The sequence below is a fragment of the Lampetra planeri genome, chromosome 9 (assembly GCF_965212315.1).
Source record: "Lampetra planeri chromosome 9, kcLamPlan1.2.h2, whole genome shotgun sequence".
Taxonomy (NCBI): domain Eukaryota; kingdom Metazoa; phylum Chordata; class Hyperoartia; order Petromyzontiformes; family Petromyzontidae; genus Lampetra; species Lampetra planeri.
The window spans coordinates 4471244-4480913 of NC_136115.1; the positions used below are offsets into that span (position 1 = coordinate 4471244).

General features: G+C 49.2%; 1 protein-coding gene across 4 annotated transcripts in view; it reads left to right on the forward strand.

Moving 5' to 3' along the window:
- LOC144720593 (pro-epidermal growth factor-like) overlaps positions 1–9289 on the forward strand; it is a 41003-nt gene extending 31714 nt beyond the window's left edge. For all 4 annotated transcript variants that reach the window (XM_078597442.1, XM_078597438.1, XM_078597439.1 and 1 more), the window contains 4 exons: positions 2187–2348; positions 4862–4955; positions 5783–5887; positions 6044–9289. In XM_078597442.1, the coding sequence (XP_078453568.1) occupies positions 2187–2348; positions 4862–4955; positions 5783–5848 (322 nt within the window). In that variant the 3' untranslated portion in view covers positions 5849–5887; positions 6044–9289. The remainder of the gene's footprint in view (positions 1–2186; positions 2349–4861; positions 4956–5782; positions 5888–6043) is intronic.
- Positions 9290–9670: the final 381 nt, after the last annotated feature.

Here is a 9670-nt window from a genome sequence, read left to right on the forward strand (position 1 = left end):
TCGGAGGTGTGCGGGGAAGAACAACAAACTAAACACAAAAAGGCAGTTCTAGATGATTAAAAGTGCATAAGGTCTCCCCAGTGGCTGCCTAATATCGGAAGGAAGAGCGTTCCAGACGGACGCAGAAGCGCGCGACGAGGTGACCGTCTTTGTTCGATGGCCAGCCGAAAGCCGCTGCTGCTGCTGCTGCGATGATCAAAGTTCGCGTGGCGATGGTTCATGCTCCCTGTCGAGAGGCTTCAGGGACAACCTTCCTGGAACCCATACTGCTCCGGCCAAAAAAAAACCATGACCTTTGGTAGCTTTTGTCAAAACCGCACCCGATGTTGAGCAGGCGCGATGACGCACTCACTCCTAATATAGCGGCTTTGCGGTGGGGTGAGTGAATCATGTTGCTGCTGTGACCTCCTGGTTACTCACACCTGCAGGGCATAGGAAGAGCTAGCCGTCAAACTCTGGAACCTGCTTGCTGTCCTGCCCCCCCCCCCCCCCATAGACATCTTGTTGCTGTGCAGGGTTTATTTTTGTGTGCGGGAAGCGGTTAGCGCATTGCGCTACGAACCCGGCGACCCGGGGTTGATTCACGCTCACGGCCACCACCAGTGACCGGTCCTGGACCTCCCCTAGGTCGAATCAACCTCAAATGAGTACCTGGTGCAGTGTGCAAAACATCGGGAGACAAAGGCGGCCGGGCGTGGTGTTTGGCACTCCCCCCCCCCCCCCTCGTGTGCCGTGCCGGCCTTCATAGGTGCTACTCGCTAACAGCACTTGCCCCTACAGTCTGTTACAGGCTACACTGGGGATCTTTGTTGCTGTTGATACTTGTGTGTGTGTGTGCCACCCACATGATGGCGCTATCTACCGGTTAACACATCAGACCCCTTGTCTCGAGGTTCATGGTGCATGCATGTTGAACTTCTTCTTTGGCACCGTAGGAAGCCAACCGTGCTAATCGGAGGTGCGGGGGAAGGACAACAAACTAAACAAAAAGCAGTTCCAACGAAATTAGTTTTCAATCTGGATGATTTAAAAGTGCATAGCTCTCAGTCACTTCCTAACAATCGGAAGGGAGGAACGTTCCAGACGGCCGCAGAAGCGCATCTGAAAGCGCCGCGCGATGCGGCGACCACCGCCTTTGTTCGACGGCTCGCAGCCAAAAGCTGCGAGCCGTCGAACAAAGCTGCTGCTGCTGCCGCCGCCGCCGCCGCTGCTGCTGCTCCTGCTGCGAGGATGAGCGGAGTTGGCGTGATGATGGTTTATGCTCGTTGACGAGATCAGGGGCGGTACTGCGGTTCGTTTGTGGCAAGCGCTTTGTGTGCCATGAGTGCGATGATGAGCGCGCTCCTCTAATTAGCACAGTTGATTACGTGCTGTGCGAATGAAGTTCAACATTCATGCACACACTTACGTTCCCGTGAACACCTCCGATTATCACGGTTGCAGTGCCGGATTAAGCTAGCGCGGGGCCTGTAGCATATGTTATTAAGGGGCCCTGAATAAAATAAAAACACGTAAATATTAAAATACAAATTTTTTTACTTGCATAGTCAAGTTATTGTATTCTTTTATTTGCTATACAGCCAGATAATACGACAAATCGTTCACCTTAAACACCCAGTCGTTCATAAAAGTTTAAGGCAGTATCGTACTATAGTAATAGAGCAAGTGCAGAATCACTGAACCGGAATTTATAGCTTGAAAGCGTTTAGTGCGGGGCCCTTTAAAGTGCCCGTAGAAGATGCTACTTGTGCTACTTCGATAATCCAGCACTGCACAGTTGGCTACGTACGGTGCGAAAGAAGTTCAAATACATACGCACATACGTTCCCGTGAACACCTCCGATTAGCATGGTCGGCTACGTACGGTGCGAAAGAACTTCAACACACAACAACAATCGCCATTCGCCACTAAGTGGCAGTGACATCACCACGGCGCCTGTGCCAGGCTAGGTGCACTTTAAGGGCACGTGAAGTGTCGAACGCCCGCCGGCAGGAGGTCACGAAACGTACCCAGGTGCCAACAGCTTGAGTGACTAAAATGACCCACCTGTGCCCCCTACTATGCCAACATACGCACACACACACACACACGCGCGCGCGTACAATAAAAGCCGTGCCCCTCCCGCCGTCGCTAACGCTGCCCTCTCCCGCCGCCCGTGTGTTTGGCGGCGCCGCGCTCCGCTCAGGTGCGTGGCGGGGTTTGGGGGCGAGCGGTGCTCCTCCTTCAACATCGAGAGCTACGACGCGCAGGGCGCCGGCGATCGCCAGTGGCTGGCCACGTCCCTGGCCGCCGTCGGACTCGCGCTCCTCGTGGCCGCCGTCGCGGCCTGCGTCCTCTGCATCTGCAGGTGGGGGGGGGGGGGGGTCTGGCGTGGGGGGCCCTGCCTGCGGGAGTTGAAGCGGCGGCCTCGACCTAACCCGCTCAGTCTCCCTCGCTTGTCCCCTAACTGAACAAAAAAACTATTTTTTGTTGTTGTAAAATTTTAAACCAGGTAAGGGCCCACTGAGCTTCAGAGCTCTTTTACAGAAGCCACAATTGGTTGCCCAACGAAGTGGCTTATCACGTGGAAATTTATGGGAGATAAATATTGTAACCGCATTTTGTTGCCAGAAAAAAATGGGAAAAACCTATTATCACTGTAACCGCATGTTTCTAAATGCGGAGGGGGAAAAAAAACGGAGGACCTGGACAAAAATCCACGTGACCACGAGACATGCAAACTCCAAAGATACAGGAGTCAGGGTCGGGATCGAACCCACGACCTCCTGCATACCAGGCGAGGGAGTTAACACCTCCGAGCCACCGAGGCACCCCTAACTCGCCGTGTCCAACCACAGTCCCCTCACATCGCGTCTTTGGGTGCCGATGGCGCTCCTAACACAAGCGCGTGCCCGCAACGACGTCGTCCGAAACATGTGCAAAGGAGCTTGGAGGAGGTGCACGCTGAGAATTACATCGAGACGGAGAGAGTGAATGGGAGAAAGCACGCAATCTATAGACAAAAAGAAAGTTTTTTACACCATTGGAACCTCATTTGCCAGTAAAAACCTATAATTGTTTTTTTACCCTTCTATCTGGCAACAAAACTGACACCTTTGTTTTACAAGGAGTCATGTTTACATAGACCACAATACCTGCAGTCATAATGCAAACAAAAAACATAACTCTGATAATGTGCACTGTCCTTGAAGTTGATTGGTCCACACCCGAGACAGCTTTCCTTAAGGAAAGCTGCACATTATCAGAGTTATGTTTTTTGTTTGCATTATGACTGCAGGTATTGTGGTCTATGTAAACATGACTCCTTGTAAAAAAAAAGGTGTCAGTTTTGTTGCCAGATAGAAGGGTAAAAAAACAATTATCAAAAAGAAAGTTGGTCGCTACGAGAGACGATAGACGGCGGCTTGAGATTCACTTCGGAGTGCCCTCCTAAAAGGAGGCAACATGCTCGACACGAACGTCCACCGCCGGAGATGGAACTTCGACATGAGCTCGTATGCAGGTGCTAGATGGGTTGGTACGTTGCAAGAAGGTGACGGATGGAGGCCGTCATCTAGCAGTGAAAGGATGCTGGATTATCATGAACAGCCAACAGGCACACTGCTCGCTCAATGGAATGTGTCGCTCGGTGCGTATTCATTCTAAACGCCGGTCGTATATTTTGCTGTAGAAATATCGTTGGGCATGCCCACAGGTACATGTTCATATCAGAGCTTGAAAATGCCTGTAAAATTTCACGGTTAAAGTTTTCCCTCCTCCGCCAAAGAATTAATTTGTCCCCCGCAGACTTCCAGACTAAAGCACATACTCATGCACTTACATACAAAGACACCCTGTATAGCCTTAACAGACTGTTGGGGCAAGTGCTGTTAGCAAGCACCTGTGAAGGTCGGCACGACACACGAGGGGGTGGGTGGCCAACACCACGCCCGACCGCCTTTGTCTCCCTAGTGGCAATGTTTACACACCGCACCAGGTACTCATTTGAGGCTGAGTCGACCTAGGGGAGGCCCGGGACCGGTTCAGATAATCGTCACTGATGTTGGCAGTGAGCGGGAATCGAACCCGTGTCGCCGGGTTCATGGCGCAGCGCGCTAACCGCTGCACTATCGCTCCCCACACACTCACATACATACACACACACGTTCATATTTTCACTTACAAAAACACACAGATATGGTCATTTTTACACACATGCATACCCATGCACACATAACGAGGGATGCCCTTGCTGGTTTTATTGCATGACACATTTTTTTTCACTGTATCACCTCCCCACACATGGCCACACCATGAACGCAACAAATCACTCGCTCAATTTCATCCACTTAATCCTCCAACTTTGAATAACACCCTACTTTGTGGACAATTTTGTGGACAATTATGTTTTGTGACTTACGACGTTTTTTTTTTCCAGGACACAACTTCTATACACACTCATATTCACATACATACATACACACATACAAGTGCATTTTAAAGAAAATTAGTTTTTCCACGTGTCAGTCTGGCAGCCACGGCACTCCGTAGTGCTTTCTGATTTAATTTCGTACTTGAGACACATTGATATTCACGTTTAAACGGTAAATCGTTTGCCGCAACCCGCGCGAACATATTGCCATTCGAATTCACAATTTTTTTACCGGCGCGAAGACAAGCCGTTACTTTTGCGTTTCCCGAAACGTTAACCAACGAACCTTTTAAAAAAAAAAATCGCGAAATGCAACAATTGCGATGGCCGTTGGGTGCTTTTTTTATGCAAATAAATTGAGCCGCCCACTTACCGACCAAGCCTCGCCTTTCAAATGTCATAAAATTTCCCCCATCCCCACCCCAAACAAAACATTGTGTGTATTTAAGGAAATGGAGGGAGAGGACGGGACACTTAGCCCTGTGGAATATTAAACAGCTTCTCGGGAAGGCAGATGGCAAGCCTGCCACAACCGATACAACGGTGAGTCGACTGATCTAGTCAACAAAAATAAAAACCACACCTTCTCGGTCCCGTAGCATCTGGCATCTCGGGGGAATGGGGTGTGGGGGGTAATGTGGCCCCCCCTTCTAAATTCTTTAAGTCGAGTCATCGAATGTATCGTGGCCCCATCATGCCCTGAGTTTTTCGCTGCCACCCCCTGATAACTTTTTGACGAAGTCACGTTCCAGGGTTGCTGCTACAACTACCTTCTGAAATGTCATTGACTTTGTGTACAAGTCTGTTCTCCTACAACGCGGTAGTGGTTGCGTTCCCGAAGGACAACCGTGTTATGGAAAAAAAGATGCGTTATAATAAATAATATATAATATCGGGGTAAAGCATGGTCCGTAATAACACGTGAGATGCGTATGCAGGATGAACAAAGACTGAGTTGCGTGGGTAGCATCTGGAAGCATCCAGCAGCATCCCGCCTCGTGCGATGCTACGCTTATTCCTACTCGCGCCGACGTAGTTCTGTCCGCTCAACCGCGCTATATCCAATTCGCATCCACGGAATAGAAAAATGTGTTCCCTAATACATGAATCACGTAAAGACACGTGTTCGAGGAGAACAGACTGTACCGTGTGCTTTCATGGTGAGGACAGAATGCAAACGGGCGGAGAGATCCCTACATCTTCTCCGATAATCGAGTGCGCGCGTTATTGGCAGTGAGCACAACGGAGCGTGTTTATTATTCTTTTCTGCTCCCTTCGATGGCGCGTCCCAAGTTGCTGCAGCCCCGATATCGTAAACCGTAAAAAAAAACTCAATTTTATTTTTTCTTCTAAAATGTCACCCTTCACAGCCCTCTCCGGCAGCGGCAGCCGCCGCCGAATTGAGTTTGAAAGGCGCCGAAGTGATTTGCAGTTGACGAGAAAAAGAGTGCGGGCCATTGTTGATCTACCGCGAGGTGAGTTGAAACGTACGACGTTTTTTTTTGAGCGGCCACAAAAAAAGTGATTGCGCCTGTGTGTGTGTCGTTTTAGTTTTTTTTTATATATTAAAAAAAAATGCTGCATGAGATATTTTTTTTCAGTTTGACGAGAAATGTCTTTTTTTTTTGCAGCCAAACAGAATTTCTACTGATTTTACAGTCGATCAAAAGTCACCGGTGAAGTCTTGAGCATGAATAATGAAGGAACCGGAAGCTGGGATTGTTCTGCAAACAATGAGCTGTTATACAGAAACAACTGGACGCTGGAAATCTTGTACTCTCCACGAATTATTGTACTTTCCGCGATGGGATTGTACAGACTCACGCTGGCGCGCAGTAGAACACCAACGCTATAATGGAAGCATCCAAGAGAAGATGGACATTTCAAAATGTAACCTCAACTAACCTATGTTTTGTTTACCAGGTAAGGCCCACTGAGCTATGTAGCTCTTTTTCAGAAGCGACCTGACCGCTAATGATGGCTCAACGAAGTGGCTTACCACGTGGACATTTATCGCAGCCAAATACTCTAAAATGTGGAGGGGAAAAAACCGGAGGACCGGGAGAGAAATGCACGTGACTACGAAGAGAGAGAGAGCGAGAGACACGCAAACTCCAAATATATCCAGCAGGTGTCATGAACGGGATGAATCCCACCGAGCTCCTCCACACCAGGACAGGTAGTTCGCATCTTGCCTCTGCAGTGCCGCTGCCACTAGAACGGGGTGGTACGTTCACAAGCCTGCCAAACCCACACGCGGCTCCCCGTGGCGGTAGGCAAGGAGGCATCGTGGGTGATGTTGGGGATCAGTTCGTTTTTCCCACCGGGTGTCATTTTCCCACGTTGTGGCCAGGATTCTTATTTTTTTAAATCATATTTAAAATATTAAACGTTTACCTCGTGGATGTGACAATGCAATGCTTGCGAAAGTCAGACAACCCGTAAAATCATTATCGGAGAGACGACGGCGACGTCCGGGAGAATAAAACACTTTGCGCGGCTGGTGTTCTACGCAAATGCACTTCGTGGGTACTTGTACACTCGTAAACAAGTTTTACTTTTGAGTTTCGGCGTCATTTTTAGCGCTGGGGAAAATGCTAACGCTACGTGTTTATAGAATTTTTTTCTTTTTAAAAGGAAAAACCCAACCGTGTTCATAGCAACTTAAAGCTGATACAGGCTACGGTGTACGGTGACACAACAGGCTGGCTTCTGTTGATGTTGATGATGTACAAATGAATGAATGGAGCGCAGTGCAACGCTGCGTCTGGAAACCATGGGAGCTGTTGTCGTGCACTGAGCGTTCCACCGAAACCAAACAGCGCGAGTCTCTAGACACCCGATCGCTGCCCACCCTCGCAGCTGCAACACACACACACACGTGTAAAGAGGTCAAGAATTACTACTGAACAATGTTAAAACAAATATGAACAGAATGCTGTTATGTGTCTCCACCGAACAAGCAAGGTCGTCGTTTAGCCAACGGTCTTTTCGGGCTTCCCAGACCAACGCTTTCCAGCAGCAGAAGCAGCAGCATAATTTTCTTAAGCAAGCAACCCCCTGTCGTGTTTGCAAACTATGAGTATTGTTCAAAGCAAGCAAACTGGCGTTTGAAAAAATTACACGAATCCTGTTGCTGGATTCATATCGGTCTGGAAAGTCGACAGGCCGATGGACTGCGTTGTTTCTGAGTGGACACACAGAATGGTTCGCGTGTTTATATATGCGTGTTTTGCTAGGGTTGTTGTTAAGTAGTGGCCACATAAACAAGAATTGTATCTATATAAAAAAAAAACACCCGGTCACCGGCTTGCCACGCATTGAGAATTGTCGCGGTGGCGTAGAAGCTACATTCTCAGCTCACGGGGGGTGCGGCGAATCGGTCAGATGGGGCCCCAATCCTTTGAGTTGTCTCATGTTGGTTATCAAGGGGGGCTCCAACTCGTAGCTTTGGGGGGCAAGGCAACCCCCCCCCCCTACCTTGCCCCCACGCTCGTTCCGCTACTGGATGAATGTGCACGTCAGTCGACGCGTTGTGATCCTGCTAAGGGGACCGCTGCTCGTTATTGTTCCGTGAACGCCAGCGCAGACGCGTGCAGGGCAGGCGGTGGCACGGCAGGAATGCCTCTCCGAGTTGATTCCCTGATTGTCTCTTCCCCTCTAAGCACAGAAGCCCTCGTCCCCACCCCTCTCACCTCCTTTTCCGCCAATCTGTATCTTTTTGCGTATTTCCCCACCAAATCCCGTCCCCTCTTTCGTATGCATGCGCGTATGTACGTTGAACTTCTTTCGCGCCGTACGTAGCCAACCGCGCTAATCGTAGGTGCGGCGGGGTAGGGGGGGATAACAACGTAACACAAAAAGAAATGAGTTTTCAATCTACATGATGACTTAAAATTGCATAACCTCCCTCCCCCTCAGTGGCTTTCTAATATCGGAAGGAAGAGCGTTCCAAACGCTCCGCAGAAGCGCACCTGAAAGCGCGCGATACCAGTGGCCGTTTTTGTTCGACGTTTCGCCAAAAGCCACCGCCCCTGCCGCTGCTGCGGGTGTGTTGAGGTGTAACCGCAATCAATCGGCAGCAAGCGTGCGGCGAGGGTAAAACGTGGCTACGCTCACCTCTCCCAATATCCCTTCCAGCCGGGGAAGGGTAGTCCAAATGCCCGTGCCCTCTTAGAGCTCCCTCCGGTGGAGACCCTTCCACCAGCAGTGGGCGTGAGCAGGCTATTTCAGGGCTGCACCTTTTAACCGAGAAGCGAGAGGGACACGTGGTGATTCAGGCCTAGCCGCCGGGCCCTATAAAAGGTGGCCACCGGGTTTGAACGACTCGACTGCAATTGATTGTTGATGCCCGAGTTTTTCGGAAACGGTAAATCGATGCTGAAAACGATGACCACTCTAGCGATTGTCATTCAACAACCATAGTTATCACCCACAACATGTGCCACGACTACGCTTAATGTTAAACCGTCAATTCGTTTCCCTTGTTTTGCTCACCTGAAGGGTTAAAATGCGATAGTGGCATCGATAATTTGTCGCTGAGATGATTCGCATGTGAAGGTTGTTGTTGTTGTTCTTACCAAATGTCCTTTCGGGTCGAGTGATGGCACAGGTGTAAGCACAATGCACTGTGAACCTGGTGACCTGAGTTCGATTGCTTGGCGAGCGATATCTGCACCAGTCCTGGGCCCCTTCACCAACGCGCACTGACCAGCGTGGTGAAGTATGGCCATACAACCCCCATGACCAACAGGGGGTAGGGGGGAGGGCCTTCATCCAGCAGTAGACGTATACGGCTGTAAATTATTCTTGTTATTGTGATTACAGTCTTTTCACTGGAATAAAAAAATAAAGTATTTTTTACTAAAAACGTACAATTTGTGTTGTGAATTGTGGCTCTATATTTATTGACATGATCATTGCAGCAAAGCATCATGGGGGAACTTGACAAGGTTACATTCTTTCGTGAGTTTAGTACATTAAAATTAACAGGTTCAATTAATAACATCAAGGTCAAGAGGAACTTTAATTGCTTATCGTGTTTCAATCGTTAATCGCTACGGTAATGATAAGGCGGTGTGTGTAGACGCTGGGCTGAGAAAAAAATGAAATAATCTTGCAACGCGTCGACAGAGTAGATTTGATGATTCCACCGTTCGAGACCAGCTGGTAAGCTTCAAGAGGGTCGAGTTGACATTTACAATGTGGTGATGCGCGAGGATTGATTATTTATTTGTTTATTTTGGGTTAAAAGGTGG